The sequence below is a fragment of the Rhagoletis pomonella genome, unplaced genomic scaffold (assembly GCF_013731165.1).
Source record: "Rhagoletis pomonella isolate Grant_MI unplaced genomic scaffold, Rhpom_1.0 Rhpom_scaffold_00008, whole genome shotgun sequence".
Classification (NCBI taxonomy): domain Eukaryota; kingdom Metazoa; phylum Arthropoda; class Insecta; order Diptera; family Tephritidae; genus Rhagoletis; species Rhagoletis pomonella.
The window spans coordinates 26571992-26594078 of NW_023458562.1; the positions used below are offsets into that span (position 1 = coordinate 26571992).

Below are 22087 nucleotides of genomic sequence, written 5' to 3' on the forward strand. Positions count from 1 at the left end.
GGAAGAAGTGGGAGGAGCATCTGAAGACTTGTAATTTCACCTCTGGTGTGAGCAAGCTTTGGTCAACCGTGAGGTCATTGTCTAATCCGACGAAGCACGACGACAGAGTCGAAATTTCCTTCGGCGACCATGCCTCGTCGGACCCGGAGCGATGCGCGAGCTATTTTAGCCGGAAGTTCATACTGCATCCTCCGGTGGATAAAGCCAAGCGTCAAGTGACCAGAAGGCTGCACAAACTGCAAACAACTTGTGCCCCCCTTGCTTTCACTTGCGGTGAAGTTCAGGTGGCCATCGGGAAGGCGAAAGCCTCCAAAGCCATGGGTCCCGACGGAATATGCTTGCTGATGCTGAAAAATTTGGGTCCTGCGGGGGTAGCGTACCTAACGGAGGTCCTCAACTTGTCAATGGCCACTCTCATCATCCCAGACATCTGGAAGGTGGGGAGAGTGGTCCCACTGCTCAAACCGGGGAAACCTGCCAACAAAGGAGATTCGTATCGTCCGATTACACTCCTTTCCCCGGTAGCGAAGACACTCGAGGCCTTGCTACTCCCGTACTTCACAAACCACCTGACCCCAGCGAAGCATCAGCATGGTTTCCGTAAAGTGCACAGTACAACAACAGCACTTAACGCCATAAACACTCAGATAACTCGTGGCCTTAACCGTAACCGTCCCTGTGAGAGAACGATTCTAGTAGCGTTGGACTTGTCAAAGGCGTTTGACACCGTCTGCCATTCCACGCTACTAGAAGATATAGAGGCCTCCTCTCTCCCACAGAGGCTCAAACGGTGGTCGGCAAATTATCTGAGTGGTCGACATTCGTCGGTAATGTTTAGAGACAAAACGAGTAAGCAGCGAAAAATAAAACAGGGGGTTCCTCAGGGTGGTGTCCTTTCCCCGCTACTGTTTAACTTTTACATTTCAAAGCTCCCTCAACCACCAGAGGGAGTCTCGATTGTCTCCTATGCCGACGATTGCTCGTTCATGGCGACTGGGAATGGAATTGATGACCTGTGTTCGAAAGTAAACGGCTATCTCCGAACTTTCTCGCTTCTTCACTGCAAAGTGTCTAGCCCTCTCCCCTACGAAATCCTCCGCGACCCTGTTCACAACCTGGACGAAGGAGGTCAGGCTACCGCTGGGGATTCACGTCGATGGAACACCAATTCCGACGGTGAATAACCCCAAAATACTCGGAGTAACATTCGACAGCCTGCTCTCCTTCTCTGCGCACTCAACCGCTATTGTCAATAAAGTACAGAGCTGCAACAAGGTCCTCAAGTCGCTAGCCGGCAGTACTTGGGGCAAAGACAAAGAAACGTTGCTGGCAACATACAAGGCAATAGGCCGGCCGGTTTTGAACTACGCAGCGCCAGTGTGGTCGCCAGGGACTAGTAGGACGCAGTGGACGAACCTACAGACTGTACAGAACACCGCACTCAGGACAGCGACGGGATGCCTCTTGATGTCGCCTGAACACCACCTGCACGGCGAGGCGCAAATGCTCCCTGTAAAGGAGCATAATATACTGCTCTGCAAGCAGTTCCTGATCGGGAGCCACAGAAGTGGCCACCCAAGCAGACAGCTGCTTGCAGAGGAGCCCTCGCCTAGGCACGTCAGGAGGCATCTATATGAACTGACGGACGAAGTCCAGAGGTTCATTATGCAACCTCTGGACCCTACAGCTTACAGACAGGCCCTGAACGGCATTCACAGGGACTCAGTCTCGAGTTATGTAGACTCTAGACCTGTGAATGCCGTTCTAGGCATACCACCTCCGGACATAGACGATACGGAGCTTCATCTGCCTCGGGAGACACGCACAACACTCGCACAACTTCGCTCCGGCTACTGCAGCTGGTTGAACTCCTACTTGAGTAGGTTGAATGAGGATGTGCCGAATGAGTGTCCGGCATGCGGAGAGACCCCACATGACTCGAAACATCTCTTCCCATGCCCGGAAAACCCGACAACCCTAACGGCCTTGTCCCTGTGGACAAACCCCACAGAAGCTGCACGCTTCCTAGGGTTGCCGTTAGTGGAACTTGACGACAACGACTGAGATACCAACCGATCTGGGCGGAGTTGTTGTAGCCGCTACAACAACAACAACAACCGGTAGGGCATTTTAAAAGGTGGCGTGTAACTCCTTTGTTTTTAGTACTAACTCTTAAAATTTTAATTGAAGGTGTGTTTTAATACATACTAGCATGCTTATCAAAATGGCTAGATTTCACAATTTCATTTAATATTTTTTAAATTTATTTATTTTTTAACATAGTATATTTTCTAACAAAAACCACATAAATCCAAGTTTCAACCTTTGTGCAAAATTAAAAAAGAAATTAACAGACTTTGCAAAAATTTCGAGCTTTTTAATTCGATTTTTTAGAAATATTTTGAGTATGCAGTTTTGTAACCCAATTCCAATTACCATTAATTTTTGGCAATTTTTCTCGTTGAAGATTTTGCTCATTTTCTCCATAAAAACAAAATCGTCGAAAATGCTTCATATGGAATAAAACGACTAACATCAATCAAACCGGTTCTAAATTATGCTGCGCCAGTTTGGTCGCCGGGGACTAGTTGGACGCAGTGGACGAAGCTACAGACTTGTCAGAACGCCGCACTCCGGACAGCGACTGGGTGCCTTCTGATGACGCCTGAGCATCACCTACACAGTGAGGCCCAAGTGCTCCCCGTAAGGGAACACAACAAGATGCTCTGTAAGCAGTTTCTTATGGGGTGTCACAGAAGTGAACACCCCAACAGACCACTGCTGGAGGAGGAGCCTCCGCCCAGGCACGTCAGGGGGAACCTATTCATGTACAAGGGCGCAGTCCAGACCTACACAGACCAACCACTGGACCCAATGACGTACAGACGAGCGATCAACGACATTCATAGGGAGTCTGTCTCCACCTACCTCGACGCCCGGCCTAGGAATGTCGTTATCGGAGCCCAATCACCACCTGTGGAAGAGACGGAGCTTCAGTTACCTAGAGAGACCCGCGTTACCCTGGCTCAGTTACGGTCTGGATATTGTAGCCGCCTAAACAGCTACCTGTCCAGACTCGACCCAAACATCCCAAATGAGTGCCCGGCATGTGGAGACTCCCCCCACGACACCAACCAACTCTTCACCCCTTTGGTCCGACCCCATCGAAACAGCTCGTTTCCTGGGCCTACCGTTAGTTGAGCTTGACGATAATGATTAAAAGTTGACCCGAAACAGGCGGGGCTTAGTAGTGCCGCTACAACAACAACAACAACTAACATCAAAAAAAAAAAATGCCAAAAGTCAGTTACTTTAAACTTGCAGTAAAATTGAATGGGAAATATTTCTTAAATATCGAACTAAAAAGTTCGAAATTTTTACGAAAGTTGGTTGATTTTTTTTTTCAAATGTTGCACAAAGAATCAAGCTTGGATTTATATGGTTTTTGTTAAAGATTATACTAATTTTTATAAACAAATAAGGAACATTAAAAATATTAAGACAAATGATCAACTCTCGTCAATTTGTAAATGCCGTAAAGTTAAGATAAGGACTATACATTCATAGTATCTACATACCCATTGTCTTGGCTTTTCACGTTGGCGAAGAGATCAACATGGTTGTATGGTCATGGTCATTGTATAAATAATCTTTATTTTACCGAAAATATTGGAAAAAATTATTTCACCAAAGATTGGAAAAATATACATAAAGAAATAACTAAAGTATTTTTTCACTACTATTGGAACGCTAAAAATCTGTAGGTCGTGAAAACTTCACTGCTAAAGTCAGAATTTTGTAATCCTTTTTTGACTTCGACAAATAAATCCGAAAGAGAATAAAAACTCTACAAAGCTCTCCAAACCAACAACAACCACCTCATGCAAAATTGCCTTCTTGCTGTGTTTCATGCCTGTATAAAAGAGAAATAAAGACTTAATTTTTTTGGAACTACTTCGGGTACATTTTGGTAGCAGCCAAGTCCGACTGGGTAGCTGCTCTAAGTTATACATAAAATCGACCATATATGTACAACAATTTAAATTAAATAACGCGCCATGTTACTTTACCTAATAATGTGTATGTACATATGTATCAATGACACAAAAAGGTTAATATAGTAATTTTTATTTAGGAGTGCTTAAAATTGTTTAATTGCTTTTTAAAGATATTCATGTATAATTTTTTCGAGATCTCATATACAAAATTAAACCAAGAAAATAGGTACATACTTACATATGTATGTATAAAGATGAACATAACCCTACTATGATATATGATATGCAATACATATTTTCTGCCAAGGTTGTGCAAATACCCCCAAAAGAAAAGTATAGCATTCAACAATGCAACGCACAAATTGCAATTTTATTACAATTCATAGTTCACTTTATCGTTTCTCAATTACTCAATTTCCATTTTCTTCAATTTTACATTCTTGTTCTGTTTACATTTAAGTTCATCACTACTGTTCTCATATATATCTTCGGCGCTCCGCAAATTTTTATGGTTTCCAACATTTGCATTTGAAATTGTTTGATAAACGCTTAAAGCTTGCGAGACCAATGATGTTACATCGCCAGGATTAGATGGCAGTATGAGAGTGTTATTGGTTTTCGCTAAATTTCCAAACGCATCGATGTATTGCTCAGCTAAGGTGAGCGAAGCTGCATTTTTGCCATCTAAATCCTGCAAAGCTTTTGCCACAGTTTGCAGTCCACGAGCACGTGCATCAGCTACGGCCAACATAGCAGCCGCTTCACCACTCGCTTTGTTGATTTGTTCCTGTCGTTCGGCTTCGGAAGCAAGTATACGTGATTTTCTTTTACCCTCAGCAATATTAATTTCAGCTTCGCGACTACCTTCAGACTCCAGTATAGCCGCACGCTTGCGTCGTTCTGCTTCTACTTGCATTTGCATAGCTTCATGCACACGTGTTGGCAAACGAATGTCACGGATTTCGTAACGTAAACACGCAATACCCCACGCTTCACTCGCTTTATTGATAGAGTCTACTATGCTGACATTGAGAGATTCACGCTCGCGGAAGATTTTATCTAACGACATCTTGCCCAACTCGGACCGCATGGTTGTCTGTGCAAGTTGCGTTATCGCAAATTCGGGATCTTCAACGCCATATGAAGCGCGATAAGGATCAATGATACGCAAGTACAAAACGCCATCTATGCTAAGGGTAACATTGTCCGAGGTAATTGCACTCTGTTTGGGCACATCAATAGCGATTTCCTTCAGACTTTGTACATATTTGATTTTATCAATGAAGGGCACCAATATGTTAAGACCAGGCTCCATAATCCTATGGAAACGGCCCATTCGCTCCACTATCCATGCCTCCTGTTGAGGCACAAACATAATGATTGTATTCATAGGTGTGGAGGACTTCGTGCGACTCTGTTGTATTAGCTGACGTCCATTCCTGAGTAATACGGATTGTTGGTGTTGCTGCGCTAATCGTCGTCCAGCGGTAGTAACAAAGGTACGCAACATTTTCTTCCAGAACACACTTTGATCTGATTACTGAAAATTGCAGTGCGGCGGAAGAAATCAACAGTCAAAAGTACAATACACTGAAAGGGAACACTTTATGTATTAAAAATATAACTGTTTTTAATTATTTATACCTCTTAAAAACGGACTACTTCTATTATTTAATTTTGAAGCCGCTTCGTCGGAATATTCCTCGTTAATACCATTTGACAGCTTTGTTTTCGTGCCGACTTTCGGAATGTCATGAAAAATGAAATTTACAAGTTGACAAAGAAAAGAATTGCACAAAACCGCGCTTTCCGGCAACACTATTTTTTGACAACCGCAGCGAATGCGTGTTTTTTTTCATTAAATTTCAAAAGATTGCGTTTTTAAGCCAATTTTCCAATATACGCGAATTGAACTGAAGACAAATGGTAGCAAACAAGTCACAAGTTAATTAACTGAATTCTCTTTAAATAGGCAAGTTTAACTGAGTGATAAACAGATTGTTGCAACTTTAAAGTTTACCGCCAATTTGCTGAAGTAAGAATCACGATATGTTTGGCCAGCCAACGCTGGGTGGAACTACCGCCACACCGTCTACAAACCGCATGAACGATTTTGAAGTAACAATGCCGCCGGATGACTCTGTATCCGCCTTAGAATTTAGTCCCAGCACCATACCGCAGAATTTTCTTATTGCCGGCAGCTGGGATAGCAGCGTTCGTTGTTGGGAAGTAGAACAAACGGGCAAAACAGTGCCAAAGTCGATGAAAACAATGGGAGGTCCGGTATTAGATGTGTGCTGGTCTGATGATGGCACTAAAGTGTATATGGCATCATGTGACAAGCAGGTAAAGATGTGGGATTTAGCCTCTGATCAGGTAGTTCAGGTAGCAGCACACGATGCGCCTGTAAAAACTTGCCACTGGATAAAGGGGTCAACTTATAGCTGTCTGATGACCGGTTCGTGGGATAAAACTCTAAGGGTATATTTATGATCTTATTACTTGAGTAGCAAATCTCTAATCATGTATCTTTTTACTTTTCAGTTTTGGGACACGCGTACGCCCAACCCACTTATGGCAATCAACTTACCAGAACGCTGCTATTGTGCTGATGTTGATTACCCTATGGCTGTGGTAGGTACGGCGAATCGTGGCCTCATTGTATACTCACTAGAAAACACGCCGACTGAATTTAAGCGGCAGGATAGTCCACTGAAATACCAACATAGAACCATATCAATATTTAAGGATAAGAAAAAAGCGCCAACGGGTATGTAATATTCTATTGATCATATATCATGCAGTTCTTGATTCGAATTTAATACAATTTAGGTTACGCGCTTGGTAGCATTGAGGGCCGCGTTGCGATACAATATGTAAACCCAGTGAATCCAAAGGATAACTTTACCTTCAAGTGCCATCGCACAACTGGTACAGCCGGCTATCAAGACATATATGCCGTAAACGATATAGCCTTCCACCCAGTACACGGCACTTTGGTGACCGTCGGTTCAGATGGTACTTTTAGCTTCTGGGACAAGGATGCACGCACAAAACTCAAATCATCGGAGACTATGGATCAATCGATTACCAAGTGCGCTTTCAACAACAATGGACAAATATTCGCTTATGCGGTGGGCTACGATTGGTCAAAGGTAATTAGTTCGTGTGAAAAATTTGAATTTTTATGTTATCGTTCGCCTTACAGGGTCATGAGTATTTTAATCCGAGCAAAAAGCCACAAATCTTTCTGCGTTCTTGCTATGATGAGCTAAAGCCACGTATTGCATAAATTCAACCTCAGGCAGGTAGTTATTTAACAATACAATATTGAATGATAAACAATTTTTTCGATAGAACTTAAATTTTGAAACCTGCATTTCAGTGAGTAGAGAACCAGACCCGTAATAAAACTCAAAATAATAATTTATGCTAAGCGCTTTATTTGGTACGATGCGTTTATCGCGTATCAGTGGAAACACACATGAAATTCAACCATTTTACTATGAGACATAGAAACAGCGACGAGGTGCTCAATGATGACCTTCAGCGTGCTCATCGTGGCCATGTCCATGACCGTGATCATCTTTTGAACTGAAAGCATATTCGCAACCAATGTGTACGCCAGCAGCTATTGCACCCCATAAGAGGCCGCGCAGGAAAAAGGCGCGTGCACGGCTTGCGTGTGTGCCCATAATGCTTGGTTCATAACGCCATACTTCGTTTCTAGTTGATGGCAAGACGAATTGGGGTTAATTTTAATGTTTTAATATTCGAGAGGGGCTCACCTTAACCATGGATCTTTCAATCCTTGACGTGCCAGCGCTTCTTGCACCTCACGTAGCTTCGGAATGGTTTCCACTTTGTAGATTGATGGATCTGGCACTTTGTAGGGTTCACCGTGTCCGTGTCCGCCCATGATTTATTGAAGCTGAAATAAAAAAAGGGATAGTGCGCTTAGTTCTGGCAATTTTCGATGGTTGCTGTATGCCCGCAGCTTAGGTTATATAATTTTATCATTTTAAATGCACTTGCGCTGTAAGTGGTAATACTGTGCATTTGAACATTTATTGGTTTCACGGTATCAAATTACCTTGCTGTTGTTTTGAAGGGCAAAAACTTTCAATACGCTTTCCAAAATTTCTGGTTAAAAACAAATTTACTTGTGCAATGGATTTGGAATAGGACAGCAAAACGGCACTAAAAAGTTGCTGTCAAACTTGACAGCTTGCGATCAGCTGTTACTTGGCGTTGCCATATTTTTGCAATATACGGATACGTTAACTACGAAGAAAGGCAAAGCGAGAGCGAAAAAGCTTGTCTGGCATCATCATGCGTTAACCACATTTTTGCAAACATCTGGCAGCACTGCGTGCGCAGCGAAGAGGCGCTTGCACGCCGCTTCTGTTCGCCTGGTGGAACTTGCAAATGTTGGCGACACTAGTTTGCCCAGCAGTTGCGCCAACATGGTTTGCACAAACTGTTTGCGCAAACTAGTTCTTACAACTGTCGCAAAGAGAAAAATATGCAAATATTAAAAAATGTGTTCATTACTACTTTTTGGTGTTATTAAATAATAAAAACATTCTTTTTGTAATATATATTCTTTTATTTATTCAAGTAGTTCTAAAATTATTTCTTTCAGTAATATATGTATATTTATTGCATTTTTTATTAGAATTATATAGTATGCATTAATATGAGTGTCGTTTAGATGCAGGTAAGAATTTTGAAAACATTTTAGAACTGAAACTTGAGTTGTAAATAAAGTTGAAATGAAATTAATAAAGACACCTTTTTTACGGTAATGGGATGTTTTTTTTTTTGATTTTTTAAATAGATGCGCTTTTCCAATATTATTATTTTAGGATTAATTAAACTCAGTTTTTCATATATATATTTACGCTGCCCTAAAAATAAATATATGTATGGGCTTAAAAATTTAATTTAGTATAAAATTAACAAATTCATATCTATACAATAGAAATTCAATATTGTTAACGGTGTATTTTAAGCAATATTTTTACATAGCTTTGTAGTTATAAAATTTTTATTTTTGAGGTTCCATAATTTGGTGAATTATTCAAAACTCTTGAAGAATCATAAAAAAACACAAAATATGTAAAATGTAATTTTGAATGGGCATGTTAAAACAAGAGTACAAGAACACAGTTTACGTTGCAAAATGCTAAACAGAAATTAGCATTTGTTTTGTTTTTTTGCACGTAATAGTCGAAGAATGTGCGACTTATGGCAAAGTGTTGAAAAAACCAAATTTTTAGTTGCTAGATAACTTTTTTTAATCGTTCAATGATTTCATAAAACTTTTAATAGACAACAGTAATTTTGCATTTTTTTCACACCCGCACAACATCGATACACCTCTAAAACTAACGGCTAAATATTATTGTAATTATTCTTAACTTAAATATTTTAATTAGTTCAACAACAGTAGTGGTTTGTGTGTTATTAAAAATCTAATTATTAAAAATCATTACATATTATAAGAGTGTGGCATACTTTTTGTTTTTTTTTGTCATAAAAAGTTTTGCAGATTTTTTTTAATTTTTTTCATATTTTTCATATTTTGTGATCGTGGTTTTGCTGAACTTACATGGCTACCATATCTGCTGAATGTAGTATACAAATTTTATATATAACTTTACAAATATCTATTTTATAAGGAAACTAAACTTATTTCTTGGTTTTTGTTTTAATGTTGTGTTTTGAGTTTATAACATTTTTTTTTGTTTTTGTTAAGTCGATGCTGTTGCACTAACAAATTTCCGTTGAAAATACTTACAGCCGATTTCACGGAATTTTAAATAGAAATTGACAGAAAATAAAAAAAAAACATTTTTCATTTAAATTGCTGGTGAAACCGGCTGTTAAAATTGTATTTTGTAAATTATAAACCGTATTTCTATGTATTATCTACTTTTATAAAATAAACTTTTTTATGTCACTCATTTTATAAATTGTATGCAACTATTTTACTATAAAAGAAACTTTCAAGTGCAACAGCAATGACTAATTTTTATTTTTTGCGCACACTTCCTTTTTTTTTTTAAAAAGTAAATCACCTAATTAATTGCTGTATTATTATAGAACTAGTTATTGAATCAAATTTTATAACCTTATTCAAAAAATAAAATATAAAATAAAATTGATTTGAAATTAAAACTTTATGTGACATTATTACACAATTCACATACACTACTATTTTGTTTATTATGAACTTGGGTATTACTTATGTTATTTAATTTTTTTTATAGTTTGAAGCAAAAAATACTGTTTTCGAGCGCCAATGCGTATGCAAAGCTGATCGGCGATTTAATAAAAAAAAAGGTTGCAAATTCTTCAATTAAACGAAAGTTGGTAAGAATTTTCTGTGCATGAAATGAATGATTTATGAAACTCAAACAAAAGCTATTGTTGGGGGCAAAATAATCCAGAATTTAGTTTTTTTTTTGTTGTACTGTCTAATACATTTTTGCTTTTAGTTTTATTTTTTAAATTGTTGTGTTTATATTTTTTTATATTCTTTTTTCATTTTGTCCTTTTAATTCATTTTATTTTCTCTCTCTTCTTCATTAGTCTTTGCAATTGGTCCTTCTGAACTTAGTCCTTCCATTGTGTTCTTGAACTTCCTTAATTTCACCCATTATCTGGGCGTGCGGAATCAATGGAGTGATATTGATTGCTTTAGTTTTTCTATTCTTGTCTTTATTATAACTTTTTGGGTCTGTTTATTTTTTTATTTGATTACTTTTTATTATTAATTAAATTTCATATTATTTATTTCGCTTGATTTAATTCAAGATTTTATTTTATGTTATTTATTTATATTTTTTATTTACTCATTTTATTATTTTTTTCTTTATTTTTCTTTTAATATCATTAAATTTATTTTTCTATTTTAATTTATTTTCATTATTTTAATTTTTATTCTTGGTATTTTACTTGTTATCGTAGTTTGCTCAATTCAAATGTATCATTGTAATTTTTTTTTATAATTTTATGGCCTTATTCATAAAAAACAAAGAAGTTTCAAAAAAGCTTTAAAAAGTGAAATTTTCATAAAAATTTTCGATTTACAAAGCAGTTAAAGTCTTCTTTATTTTTTATGAATTTGGGTGTTTATTTTTCTGTCTTTGTATATGTATATTGGTATTTCATGTCCGTAAATGCCATTAAAAAAAAATAAGCAAATATTATGATTAGTTCGCCAGCTTAGAGAAAAAATTTGTTAAGTCCAGTTTTTTCCCAAATTTTACTGGCGCACTTAAATAAAACTTCCCACATGAAAATTTTCTGTGCTTTCTTTGGACCAAGCGAAGTTTTGTTTCACTGCATTTCTGGGCAGAAATCAATTAGCTAAGTTGCTCTTTTTGGCAGTTTAAATTTTCCTTGCTTCCCGTATCCAAATGCAAGTTTTCATAAAAAAGTGGACTAGGCAACTTTTCACTCTAAGCTAGCGAGTTGCTTCTTATTCTTCGAGCTACATAGTAAGCTATTATTACTTTCATTTGTATTGTTGTTATTTTTTAAGTTTTTTACTTTAACTTTAAAAAATGTTTCCGATTTTCATTTTATTTAAGGAAACTTTCATTTTGTTGCTTCAGAATATTACGCTTTATCACATAATTTTCCTTTCCATAACGTTCCTTTTTTTACACAGCAAATGCGCTTTTAGCCTGCTCAATACTCTATTTCTATGCCAGCTGTTTTTTATGTTTTTTTCCATGAACGAAAAACACAAGATCACGTAAGAACAAGAGAGTGAAAAAAGTCGATTTTTTTAGCGGGTCCTACGCCATCTTGTTTCACTGGAAAACGAGCGAAAAGTAAACAAAGCAAAGAAAACAACGAAAACCAAAATTAGCCAAAATTATTGTCAGCCACTTTAAACGCACAATTTAGGTAAAATGATGCAACAAAATGCTTAAAAATGTGTTGTCATGTTGAATTAACTCTTCTTACTTGAACAAAAGTGTAAAATAGTGGTGCTTGTGATGTAAACAAACGCTCAGCTGATGAACCCGCTTTCGCAAACTTTTTTCTAAAAACCAGTTACAAATACAACGTCGCGTTCTTACGTGATCTTGTATTTTTGGTTCATGGTTTTTTCTTTTGTTATTGTTGTTGTTGTTGGTGATGATGTAGTAACCATTAACCGGTTTTGGCTAATGCTATTGAAGTCATCGTACTTGCCCGGGAAAAAATCTAGGCGTCAGTCGTGGTTGGTGTTGTTGTTGCTACAATATCATAGATTTGCGGAATGCTACTGGAGTGATGCTCTCTTGGCCACTTCCAAGCTCGTTCCAGTTAATTCGTAGACCCGCCTGCCGTGATTGTTTTATTTTGCTTACTGTATACATTCACAAACGCAGCTAAAACTCGAACGTATCAGTTTTCGTATTTTTTGAATGAAATTTTTAAGTTGTTGTTCTTGAAGCAAAAGTGCCCAACGTAATCAAACAAAAGGTGAAAAAGTTTAGTAGGCTTTCATATCCTTATTAAGTTGCTGTTGGTTGTATTTTTTTAGCCAACTTTTTGAGTCATTTTCCCCTTTCAGAAGGAAGACATTGGTTGTATGCAAGTTTTTAGATGAGTAGCTTTAAATAAAATTTAGCAATTGCTGTTGTTTTTGCTAACTTACTATTAGGCCAAGCATGTTTTGTATAGCAAAAAATAGTACATTTAAGCTGGCGTGGCACTCGAGTTTTTGTCTAGCGAAATTATCGCTAAGTAAATACATATTTTATTTTGATGTACCTTTGCTGTTTTGCGCAACGAAACGTTTAGTTAGCTTTTTCTGACTCACATTTGCATGCGACATGTCCATTGCGGTTTGCTTTACGCCTGCAATTTAGCAACAAACGTAATAGGGGAATGTTTGTTAATTTTTGTATTTTTTTAATTATTTGCACTCAGCATTATTCTTAAACGCACGAGCTGTATTCAATGTTGTTGTGAATGTATATTAGTTTGTTGTTAATTTAAAGAATATTATTATTTTTTTGCTTATGAAATGCTCTAGTTATAATTTTTTTTTTTAACATTCGTTATACATTTTTATGTTTTTTACAAATTGTATCATAGTACTCATATTATTATATAGCATGTTATTTTGTGCATATGGTAAAAAGTTTGTTGTTAATGTTTCGCATTTGCTTTTATCATATTCTATATATAATTGTGTTTGAAAATTTTGTTTAAAACAGTTGTAGAATTTTTTTTTTCTTTTTAACTGTTCCAAATTAAAATTGTTCACTCTGTTCAAAAGCAGCTAGTCTAGCCATATATCACTCGCTTAAAGTTTTTAATTTTTACTTTTATTTTCGATTGACTTTCTTATCTGCTTATGACCGATTTCCTGCCTTCACACTCCTACCCCGCGACATTTGCCTTTTAAAAATTCAAGTATGTTTTAGCTTAAAATTTGTTCATAAAAAAGACACACTCCCGTTTTGTTCACTATTTTGCATTTTGTTTTGCTGCCAACGCTGTGCGTGTCGCTTCAGTTTCATCTCCCTCTCTCTCGGTTGCACGGTTTTGATTTTCCCTTATACCTTTATACCACTTTCATATTTTTATGTATGCACATAATTTGCAGTAATAAATGTAGTCTATTTTTATATTTTTAGGCTTAAATTTAGTTGCTCAAACGCTCACACACGTTTCTCATTTTTATTCTTGCTTACTTCTTACCATTCACTCTGCATACTCAGTCAATTGCAAAAGTGTTTTGGGGGATTGGTTGCTCTCCAAGCTGTTGGTGGCGCTTAATAACTACTTTACATAGCATTCATAGTTTTTTTATTGGTGGTAGTTTTGATTATCAGCATTTTTAAAGTTCATGCAAGGTTTTATAGCGCTTTCTAGCTTGCAGCGCTTTCCTTGCTGCACTTTGAGCTCATTGAGAGCATGACTGCTGCAATGCGGATTTCGCACCCCACCGCGTCGTACTGCTGGTAAAACACACACACGTACATAAGCCGCGCGCGCGTGCACGACCGTCGCTTAAACGCTGACCTCTTCGGTGAGTATGTCGTTGAGTAAGCGATTAAGGCTGTCCAGTCCCGTTAGGAAGCCGCCGTCTGGGCCATGATGCACCGGCGTGCTAGATGTTGTTTGCTGCAGTAGCCCGCTGCCGTTGCGCGGCACGAATGCTGTGTGCGCGAAGTCAATGAGGCGCACGTCTACGGGGCAGCGCGCATCATCGCTGCTGGCGTTCGCTTGACAACTGCCGATATCTAACGATTTGGAGGCATGTTGCAGCGTCAAGCGCGCGGCGGTGGCCTTCTTTCTGCTGATGTTATTGCTATGATTATTATTTTTGTTGGCGCTGTTGTCATTGTTGCACGTGGTGTGCATGTCATGCATATCTTGTATGCCTGCGAGCAGTGTATTCTTGATTTTGTCAGCTGTGCTCTCGGTGCCCGATGTTGTTGAGGTGGGCGTCATGAGTGGCGTCTTAGCTGGTGACGCGTTGACGGAAGTTGGTGTTGAAGAAACAGGTGCCGCGCTGCTGCTGTTGCATGAGCCGCTAGCTATCGCGCTGCTTAAATTTGGCGCGTGTGTCGATTTTTTCGCCTGCGAAGAAGTCGATATCGCGTCCTTCTTTTTATCGTTGGCATCCATTTCATCCTCATCGTCGGCGTCTTTGCAACGTAAGCGCTTAACGGCGCCGCGTACAGATTTCAGTGATGACGCCGTCGACGAGGTGGGCGAGGAGTTAGCAACAGACGCGGGCAGTTTGATGACACTGCTAGGCGGCAAGGGCGGTGTGGAGCATGCTGATGATGCTAGCGTGTGCGGCAGACGCGACGCCGCTGAGGCCACAGTTGATAGCGGCGTATCGGTTGCTTGCGCCAGGGGCGATATATCGAAGGAGTCCTGTTGCGATTTGTAACGCTTCAGCATCACCTCCGTTTGACCAATTATGCTGCTGTCATAGTCAGAGCTGGCCTCGTCAGAACTATTATCGCCTGTTTGCCGTCCACTGGTGACCGCTTTGATTTGTTCGGAAAGTCCAGAGAAATCATCGCTACTGTTGCTGCTATAGTTCATCCAAGAGTCACCTGAGTGCGGGGACGAGGTCGATACGCTGGGCATTGGCGGCTCAGGATCGAGGAATACTGTTTCTTCGGAGATTGGAATGAACGGCGGATTACTGCTACTGCCAGCGACGGCAGCCGCACTGCTGCTCTCTGCACTTACTGGGCCCGCTGTTGTCGGTGGCGGCGGCATTGAGATGGCATCAACTTCGGTGTTTGTCGCAGATGCGGATGCAGTGGAGTCGTCGTAGCCGCACACGGGTGTGATAACTTCCGCGAAGCCGCGTGATCTTTCAAGTGATGCTTCCGTTAAGCCGCGTTTGCGACGCGAGGTGGTAAGATTCAGCGCAGCTGTGTTGGTAGAGTCATTTGAGGCGTCGGCATCGTAGCAGCAGGGATCGCCGCCGGTGCTGCTATTAGTCGCCGAGGCATTGCCGCTATCGGCTGCAACCATATGCAGATCGTCATCGGTCTCATGGAGTTCTAGCTCATCACCACCATCATGGCCGGCAGTGTCATCATCTGCATCCACCACATCGTCATCATCTTCATCGATGTCATCCTCATCGAGGCTGTTATCGGGATGGTAGTCGAAAGTAGCGGATTTTGTAGCCGACTTCGGCGTGGTAGGTGTAAGCCATTCCTCAATGTCCATGGGATGAACCTGAGGATTCTCTTCGTAGCCCTCGTAGACGATCAACAGCGAGCTGCGTAAAAAGAATTGAAAAAAAAATGTTAATTGTGTAATTACAAGCAAAATGAATATAAAAAATTCATGTAATTGTTTGCCCCTCAACTCACCATGAGTAGAACCGATAGCTGGATTGCTTTTCGATTACGCGCCGCAACTGCAATAGCCGCTGCACAATCTTCTTGATGACGCGTATGCGCAACCTATAGCCATTGTAGAAAAAGTCATGCAATGCCTGCTTAAAGCCATTCTCATCTAATTCGCGTCCCCAGTACTTGTCGCGCTTGGCATATTGATCGAGATGGGCTTGATAGGTTTGCATGCCGCAAAGGCGTACACCCAGCGATGCCGATGTGCTGGCCGCACACTTGGCCATCTGTTTGGAACGCTTCTCTGCTGAGGCGTCATCACCGTGCTGGCGTGTGCCCATTTTCAAATCCAATATGCATGGATTGCGAAATTGTGATGTTATGTTCTCGAGCATAAGGAAATCTAAACAGAGATAAAAGAAAAGTAAAAAAACAAAAATTTAGTTTCAATGAAATAAATTCGAGTTGAAATTTTTTAATTTGTATAGATGGTAAAAACTACGCAGATCAACGTTAAAGACACACAACACATGCACGGAATGAGTAAACCGATGATGATAATTATGCTTACGAAAGAGCTATTGAAAATTGCCGTTTTCTTGATAACTTGCGGTCAGCTTACACATTTTATTGCGGACGAAATTATATGCATTTGAGTAGGTATGTATGTCGGTATGTAAAAACATACATACATGCTTACATATAAATTCATATGTTTATGTTAAGAGTCGAATAAATATACACACTTTTCACAATGCACTTCTACTTCTTTCAACCAAGAGGCTCGAGAGATACGCTGCTATAATTTGCAAATTGGCAAGGCGTTAAATTACGCTGAGCTTTGCGGAAAATATCCCATCGTAAATAGAGTTTGGTACACACACATACAGACACACATTGGTATATTTTAATTTTACCGCTATTTTTAGCCATTTCACGTTTAGCCGGTCATCGATCGATTACTTGTGAATTCACATTTTCGCGCATTACAGGCCAATTCACTAAGGGGTATATAATATATGTACGAGGATTATGAAAATGGCAAATGTCTAGATTATTTTAATGGCATGGGACATGTTTTCGGACTACGTATGTATGTACACATTATGTACATAACTATGAAAATTAAAATGTGGTACAAATCCGACTAAAATGGGCTGAACAATATCAGGCGCGCATTCGTACCTTTTTTTTTCGAAGGCAGCGAAAGTACGCCCACCTTTGCACAATTCGCGAGTGCATAAAATCAAATTTCAACATAGTAAAGAGAGTCAACAAAACTGGTACATATATTAGAAAAAACACTGCACGCAAAATTCCAATATCTATGAGAAAGAGTAGCAGTTTTGAAGGAGAGCGATTTCTGAGTTGGAGGCAATTATAGGGTTCACCCCAAACGTAAAAATAACTTTGAAAAAAACTTGAAATGTTACATATAAAATAATATTTACAAATAATTTTTTTTAAACACAAAAAAAGATTATTATTAAAAATTAAAGTGATTTCTTAACAAGTTAAAACTTGCCTTTATAATGCTTAAAAACTTAATGGGCTATAAAACGGCATACCTCACATTTTTCTAAAGGCAGTGTCACACGATTGGACATTGCCCAAAATTTGGTGCAAATCGTATCCCAATCGTATGAAAGCATAAATATTTTTCCTAACCCAATCACGAAAAACAATTTGTTAAAATTTTTTGAATAAAAGTTTGCTGTATTGTACCAATGGTGTGACTAAAAAAAAAATTGTAGTCCCATTTTTTTTTTGTTTTGTACCGATAGAAAAATATAAAAATGTACAAATCTGTGCAAATGTACCAATCGTGTGACACTGCCTTAAAGATTAAACACCTTTTTTTAAATTTTGGCGAAATTTTTTTAATAGATATTTAAAATTTAAATTTTCGTTTTTGGGCAACCCTATAATTGTTTGCGACTGCTTTTATTATGTAACATTCATTAACAGGAACGAGAGAAACGATTTTCTTCAAATTTGCCATGGTGGAATTATACAAGGTGTTGTACGTAGTGACAGCTCATGTCGACAGCTCCCTTACAAAATGTTGTAATATGGAAGCACGAGAGAAACGGGAAGAAAAAAAAGCCCGCTTTGCGAAGTAGTACGAAATTTGGTACTATTTTTCATATAAAATTTTGCATATAAATAGTTACAAACGGTATATTATGATAAGCTAAATTCGCGAAAGTAGTATATATAACGTAGTACTTATGCAATAAATGGTAATTTAGTTTATTAAACACAATGTCCTATAATTATAGTCAAACTTCCAAAACCAAAAAATTAGTGGTGACCCCGAGTCGTTACATGACGGAATCGACAAAAGGGCGCATCGACGGATGGGGAGAATATTTCATCGAACAAAATGCCAGCTAAAGATGTGGAGCTTACATCGCAATGCAAGCTGCGACCGTTCTGAACTGAGATGCCAGACAAATGGTTTCTACAAATTGAGGCCACCTTTCAGTCGTACAAGACCACATCTTATGTCGGTAAATATAATCTGGTCCTCTCAGCAATTAGCAGCGATGCTTTAAAGGAAGCTGCGGATGTTTTAAAAACCTTACCAACTCAAGACCGATATATTAACCTCAAAAGTCAACTACTGTCACGTTTTACTGATTCAGCCGACCCACATAGGGTATTTGGCTGATTTAGGCATATTTTTATCGCTACAAACATCAAATATAGTTTTAGTTATCGAATAAAACATTCACTATAACTACCCTGTTACTAATAGAAAATTCAATCGTAGTGAAATCTTATTTATTGTCAATATTATTGTGGCTTATTAACATTTGTTTCCATATTGTTATTGAGCTTTGTAGCACTATTATGTTTTTAGGGAAAAGGGAAAAAGCAACAAAGTCTTAGCGGTAGAAGTTACCAAAAAAACAGTTATATCGTTGGAAAAGCAGGGCCAGTGGCAGTGAACCACAGACGGGATTGCAGCAGCAAAAATCACTGGGGAATAGATGCATAGTTAAGTACGTAGTTCTTGGGTAAATCTTCCATCTAAACTTACCAAGAAAACAGTTATATCGTTGAAAAAGCAAGGCCAGTGGCAGTGAACCACAGACGGAATTGCAGCGGAAGGAAGCACCGACCAAAATAACTACAAATCCTTGGGGAGAACTCTAAACCGATGTTTTTTTGCCGAATTAATGTTGAAATTTCTAATTTAATTTTCAGTTGCCAACGATAAGAATAGAGTAAATGTCAAAGAATTGTTCAGTGATTGCAAATCAGTTTTGGAATAGGGAATGAGGTAGTTTAGTACTTTTTTAAAGGCGATAAAATGTAGTTTTTTCAAGAGGGAAACACCGATATAGCTAAGGGAGCCAAGATGGCGGATTAGAGCGAGAACGCTGTCAATATCCAACACCTTGTATTATTCCACCATGCAAATTTGCTATTTTTTCTGCATTTTACAATAAAAAGATTATTTTGAGCAAAAAAAAAATACTTTGAGCAAAAAAAATTCAAAAATCAGGTTCAAGCGATCCCTTAGGAATTGAGGCTAGTTTTTTAAAAAACAAGCAAATTAAAAAAAATAAATAAAAACGTTTTCTGTACCTATATTTAACCAGGCCCACCTGCTAAATCTAAATTTGAGGTCCTTTTGACTCGTACACCCTCAAAATTTCGAGAAAATTGCGATTTTTTGGCAAATTTTTTCGGTTTTTCGTAATTTACTCAAAATTTAAACAAACCGAACTGGATCAAAATTGTCATATCGAACAAATGCTGACTTATTCCCTTTGGCAATTAACCGCTTCAATAGAGAAATTAAATAATATTATCTTAAGTGTGGTTGTCATCGTGCAATATTTTAACGAAAAAAGGACCCTGAAAAATTTGTATGAAAATGTAATTTTCCACACAGAAATCCTGGCTGGCCAAAGTTTCTACAGAAAATTAACTTTGCTTGTTGTATGAAAGTGACTATTGAACCAATGCAATGGCGTAATACGAATGTTAACTTCGATACTCAGATGTTTCGTTTATGAAAGTGACTATGGCAGGTTTTGTTAACAAAAATTCAAGTTGATTGATTTTATGATTGTTAGATTTTGTTTGGCTGGTTGTTCGTCACCACCACAACAACTTCATCTATTGGATACTAACATTGCTTATTTGTGTTGTCTAATTGCGAAATACTTTTTATAACATCGGCAGCATTTCCATTCTTATGAACTTTCATCCTGCAAAAGAGAGAGAAGAAAAGAAACCTTGTAGGCATTAAAAGATTTCATAAACAAATACGTGGCTTTTGTTTCAAAATATATATTTATTTTTGATTGCACAATGCTTAACTAATATAAATTCGCATATACATATATGGTTGTATGTAGGTATGAACATATATTAGAAAACTATAAATTTGTATTCAACTCTACAATTTAAATTTAGCATTACTACAAAATTATTTAGTTTAAAAAGTTAATTTTTTAGTTTTTTTTTTTGTTTAGCTTTACTACAGCAATGAATATAAATAAACAAAGAAATCTATGTATGATTAGCGTATGTATCGTAGTTAGAACTACAGACCACCTTCAGGCTACAAGTGATTCGCCCATTTGCTCTTGGCTTCCTCAGCTCTTCGTCGGCAGCAGCGCTCGGCCATGCTTTAACGGCTATTCGGTCGGCGTTTGGCTACTGGCTGGCGAGGAGTCGAGTGCGTGGGTGTGGCTCGCAGAGGTTGCAAGGCGGCTCCAGTGTTTGCGGCAGGGGCGGCGAGTGCAGAGGGGGCGTCCCAAATGTGTGGCGCACGATCAGTCGCTCGCTCGCTCACTGGCGGCTCACTTGGTTTGCTTGCTTGGGTGCTTGTGTGCTTGGTTTCATGTTTACGAGCCGTGTGTTCTTGAGCACTACACGGCTAAATTATTGTAGAGCATAGCTTGTGAATGTTGCGCGTTCGTGATGGTCGTCGTTAATGGCGGCCTAAAAGAAATACACGGGGGCATGGAAAAATATTTGTGTTTTGGATACGTTCATGCGAATTTCATTAATTTAATGTTCGCCATGAATTTATCATAACAAAGTGTTTTTTAAACATATTTTGTAGTTTAAAAAAATATTTATGTAGATATATTTTTTGATTTCATTTCATACCCGCTAGTAAGCTTTTTTTGCTTTGAGGAGCTTGTATCACGTACACAAATCGCTTTTTTTATACTGGTATGCATTTTAGCAACGCGAACACACGCAAACATTTATTCAAAGCAATTTTTTTAGATCTAAAATAAAAGCAAAAATTCATTGCCATATTTGGTTGTTGGGTCGTCATGTATGTATGTATATAGGTTAACTGGTAGTATGTATGTAATCTAAAAATAAGCAAATTCTTATTTGCATCGCTCTAAGCAATTTTTAATCGTATCAAATTGAAACGAATGCTAAGTATTTGTGTTGTAGTTATTTTTATTTATTTTATTTTTTTCTTCAGCGCATTGCTGCTGTACCCACCTTAGCACATCATCCCGTTTGCGCTTTGTGCTGCTCATCTTGCGCGCGGGCTCCTCGCGAAAACTGGGCGAGTAGCGTTTCTCCAACTTGGCGCCGCCCATTGTAGTCGCTTGCATCACGCCTAAAAAAAATACATTCATATAGAGAAGTTGACGGTTAGTTTGGCGGAAAATTTTCGAATGTAGACTTAATTAGTTAAGATATGTAAAAAATAAACTGTATTTAATTAAACTCTTTCTTGGTTTAAAAAAGTGTATAAATTTGATGTTCTTACAAATGTTCAATGCTTTAGCTTTTTATGCTCTTTTCTATTAGTAAGTACTTAGTAGAGAAATATGTATGTATGCTGAGGTAGCGAGAATCACAAATGTGTGATGGCATGAAGACGAGTTAAATTTCTATTTAGCTTTGAATGCACACAATGCACTGCGAGAGGGTTGTGCTTTGTGGGAGTTAAAAAAAAAAAATAAAAAAAATTAATATAAAATAAAATATCACTAACTACTGTATAACATATTGGCTGCGTTTCTTTATACATTCCGGATAATCCAATTTCACAGCCAGAATAAACAGAATGCGTTTGAAATATACGTTAACATATCATCAGGAACGTTCTAAAGAATAAGTAAACAAAAAAGGTTATTCCAAACGTTCAGAATGAATAAAGAAATGCAGCCATTTTGTCTAAAAGAAATGAATAAATACATAAATAAAAAAAATATTATCTGTATTTTGTTCGATATTTAAAATTATTGA

The 22087-nt window shown here is 38.1% G+C and overlaps 4 protein-coding genes and 1 long non-coding RNA gene across 9 annotated transcripts in view; 1 reads left to right on the forward strand and 4 right to left on the reverse strand.

The window, feature by feature from the left end:
- Window positions 1-4339: 4339 nt before the first annotated feature.
- On the reverse strand, window positions 4340-5750 carry LOC118744554 (stomatin-like protein 2, mitochondrial). Its single transcript, XM_036477673.1, has 2 exons — window positions 5643-5750; window positions 4340-5588 (listed from the first exon to the last, which is right to left on the reverse strand). Exon 2 carries the CDS (start codon window positions 5506-5508, stop codon window positions 4405-4407), a length of 1104 nt encoding a protein of 367 aa, XP_036333566.1. The 5' UTR covers window positions 5509-5588; window positions 5643-5750; the 3' UTR covers window positions 4340-4404.
- A 66-nt stretch (window positions 5751-5816) lies between these two features.
- LOC118744555 (mRNA export factor) lies at window positions 5817-7509 on the forward strand. 4 transcript variants are annotated; one of them, XM_036477676.1, is made up of 5 exons: window positions 5817-6479; window positions 6543-6768; window positions 6831-7153; window positions 7207-7306; window positions 7356-7509. In XM_036477676.1, exons 1-4 carry the CDS (start codon window positions 6048-6050, stop codon window positions 7288-7290), a joined length of 1065 nt encoding a protein of 354 aa, XP_036333569.1. In that variant the 5' UTR covers window positions 5817-6047; the 3' UTR covers window positions 7291-7306; window positions 7356-7509. The 4 variants fall into 4 exon arrangements, with proteins under 4 accessions (XP_036333569.1, XP_036333570.1, XP_036333568.1 ...); XM_036477677.1 differs by having other exon boundaries at window positions 7384-7509; XM_036477675.1 differs by having other exon boundaries at window positions 7207-7302.
- Window positions 7419-8250, reverse strand: LOC118744556 (NADH dehydrogenase [ubiquinone] 1 beta subcomplex subunit 3). The gene is made up of 3 exons (XM_036477678.1): window positions 8092-8250; window positions 7787-7929; window positions 7419-7724 (listed from the first exon to the last, which is right to left on the reverse strand). The coding sequence occupies exons 2-3, from the start codon at window positions 7915-7917 to the stop codon at window positions 7532-7534; spliced, it is 324 nt and encodes a 107-aa protein (XP_036333571.1). The 5' UTR covers window positions 7918-7929; window positions 8092-8250; the 3' UTR covers window positions 7419-7531.
- A 3871-nt stretch (window positions 8251-12121) lies between these two features.
- LOC118744558 overlaps window positions 12122-22087 on the reverse strand; it is a 136776-nt gene continuing 126810 nt past the window's right edge. For both annotated transcript variants that reach the window (XM_036477680.1, XM_036477679.1), the window contains exons 4-7: window positions 21332-21452; window positions 19991-20067; window positions 15863-16244; window positions 12122-15768 (exon numbers count right to left, since the gene is read on the reverse strand). In XM_036477680.1, the coding sequence (XP_036333573.1) occupies window positions 14025-15768; window positions 15863-16244; window positions 19991-20067; window positions 21332-21452 (2324 nt within the window). In that variant the 3' untranslated portion in view covers window positions 12122-14024. The remainder of the gene's footprint in view (window positions 15769-15862; window positions 16245-19990; window positions 20068-21331; window positions 21453-22087) is intronic.
- Window positions 18369-19270, reverse strand: LOC118744564. The gene is made up of 2 exons (XR_004993560.1): window positions 18888-19270; window positions 18369-18826 (listed from the first exon to the last, which is right to left on the reverse strand). It is a non-coding gene; the product is annotated as an uncharacterized LOC118744564 (long non-coding RNA).

Bases quoted from the DNA above. Each gene is read 5' to 3' on its own strand.
- LOC118744554 (XM_036477673.1), bottom strand. From the start codon at position 5,508: ATGTTGCGTACCTTTGTTACTACCGCTGGACGACGATTAGCGCAGCAA.
- LOC118744555 (XM_036477676.1), top strand. From the start codon at position 6,048: ATGTTTGGCCAGCCAACGCTGGGTGGAACTACCGCCACACCGTCTACA. The intron at 6,769-6,830 runs GTATGTAATATT...AATACAATTTAG, and splicing joins TAAGAAAAAAGCGCCAACGG to GTTACGCGCTTGGTAGCATT. The intron at 7,154-7,206 runs GTAATTAGTTCG...TTCGCCTTACAG, and splicing joins TGGGCTACGATTGGTCAAAG to GGTCATGAGTATTTTAATCC.
- LOC118744556 (XM_036477678.1), bottom strand. From the start codon at position 7,917: ATGGGCGGACACGGACACGGTGAACCCTACAAAGTGCCAGATCCATCA. The intron at 7,725-7,786 runs GTGAGCCCCTCT...GCCATCAACTAG, and splicing joins TTGAAAGATCCATGGTTAAG to AAACGAAGTATGGCGTTATG.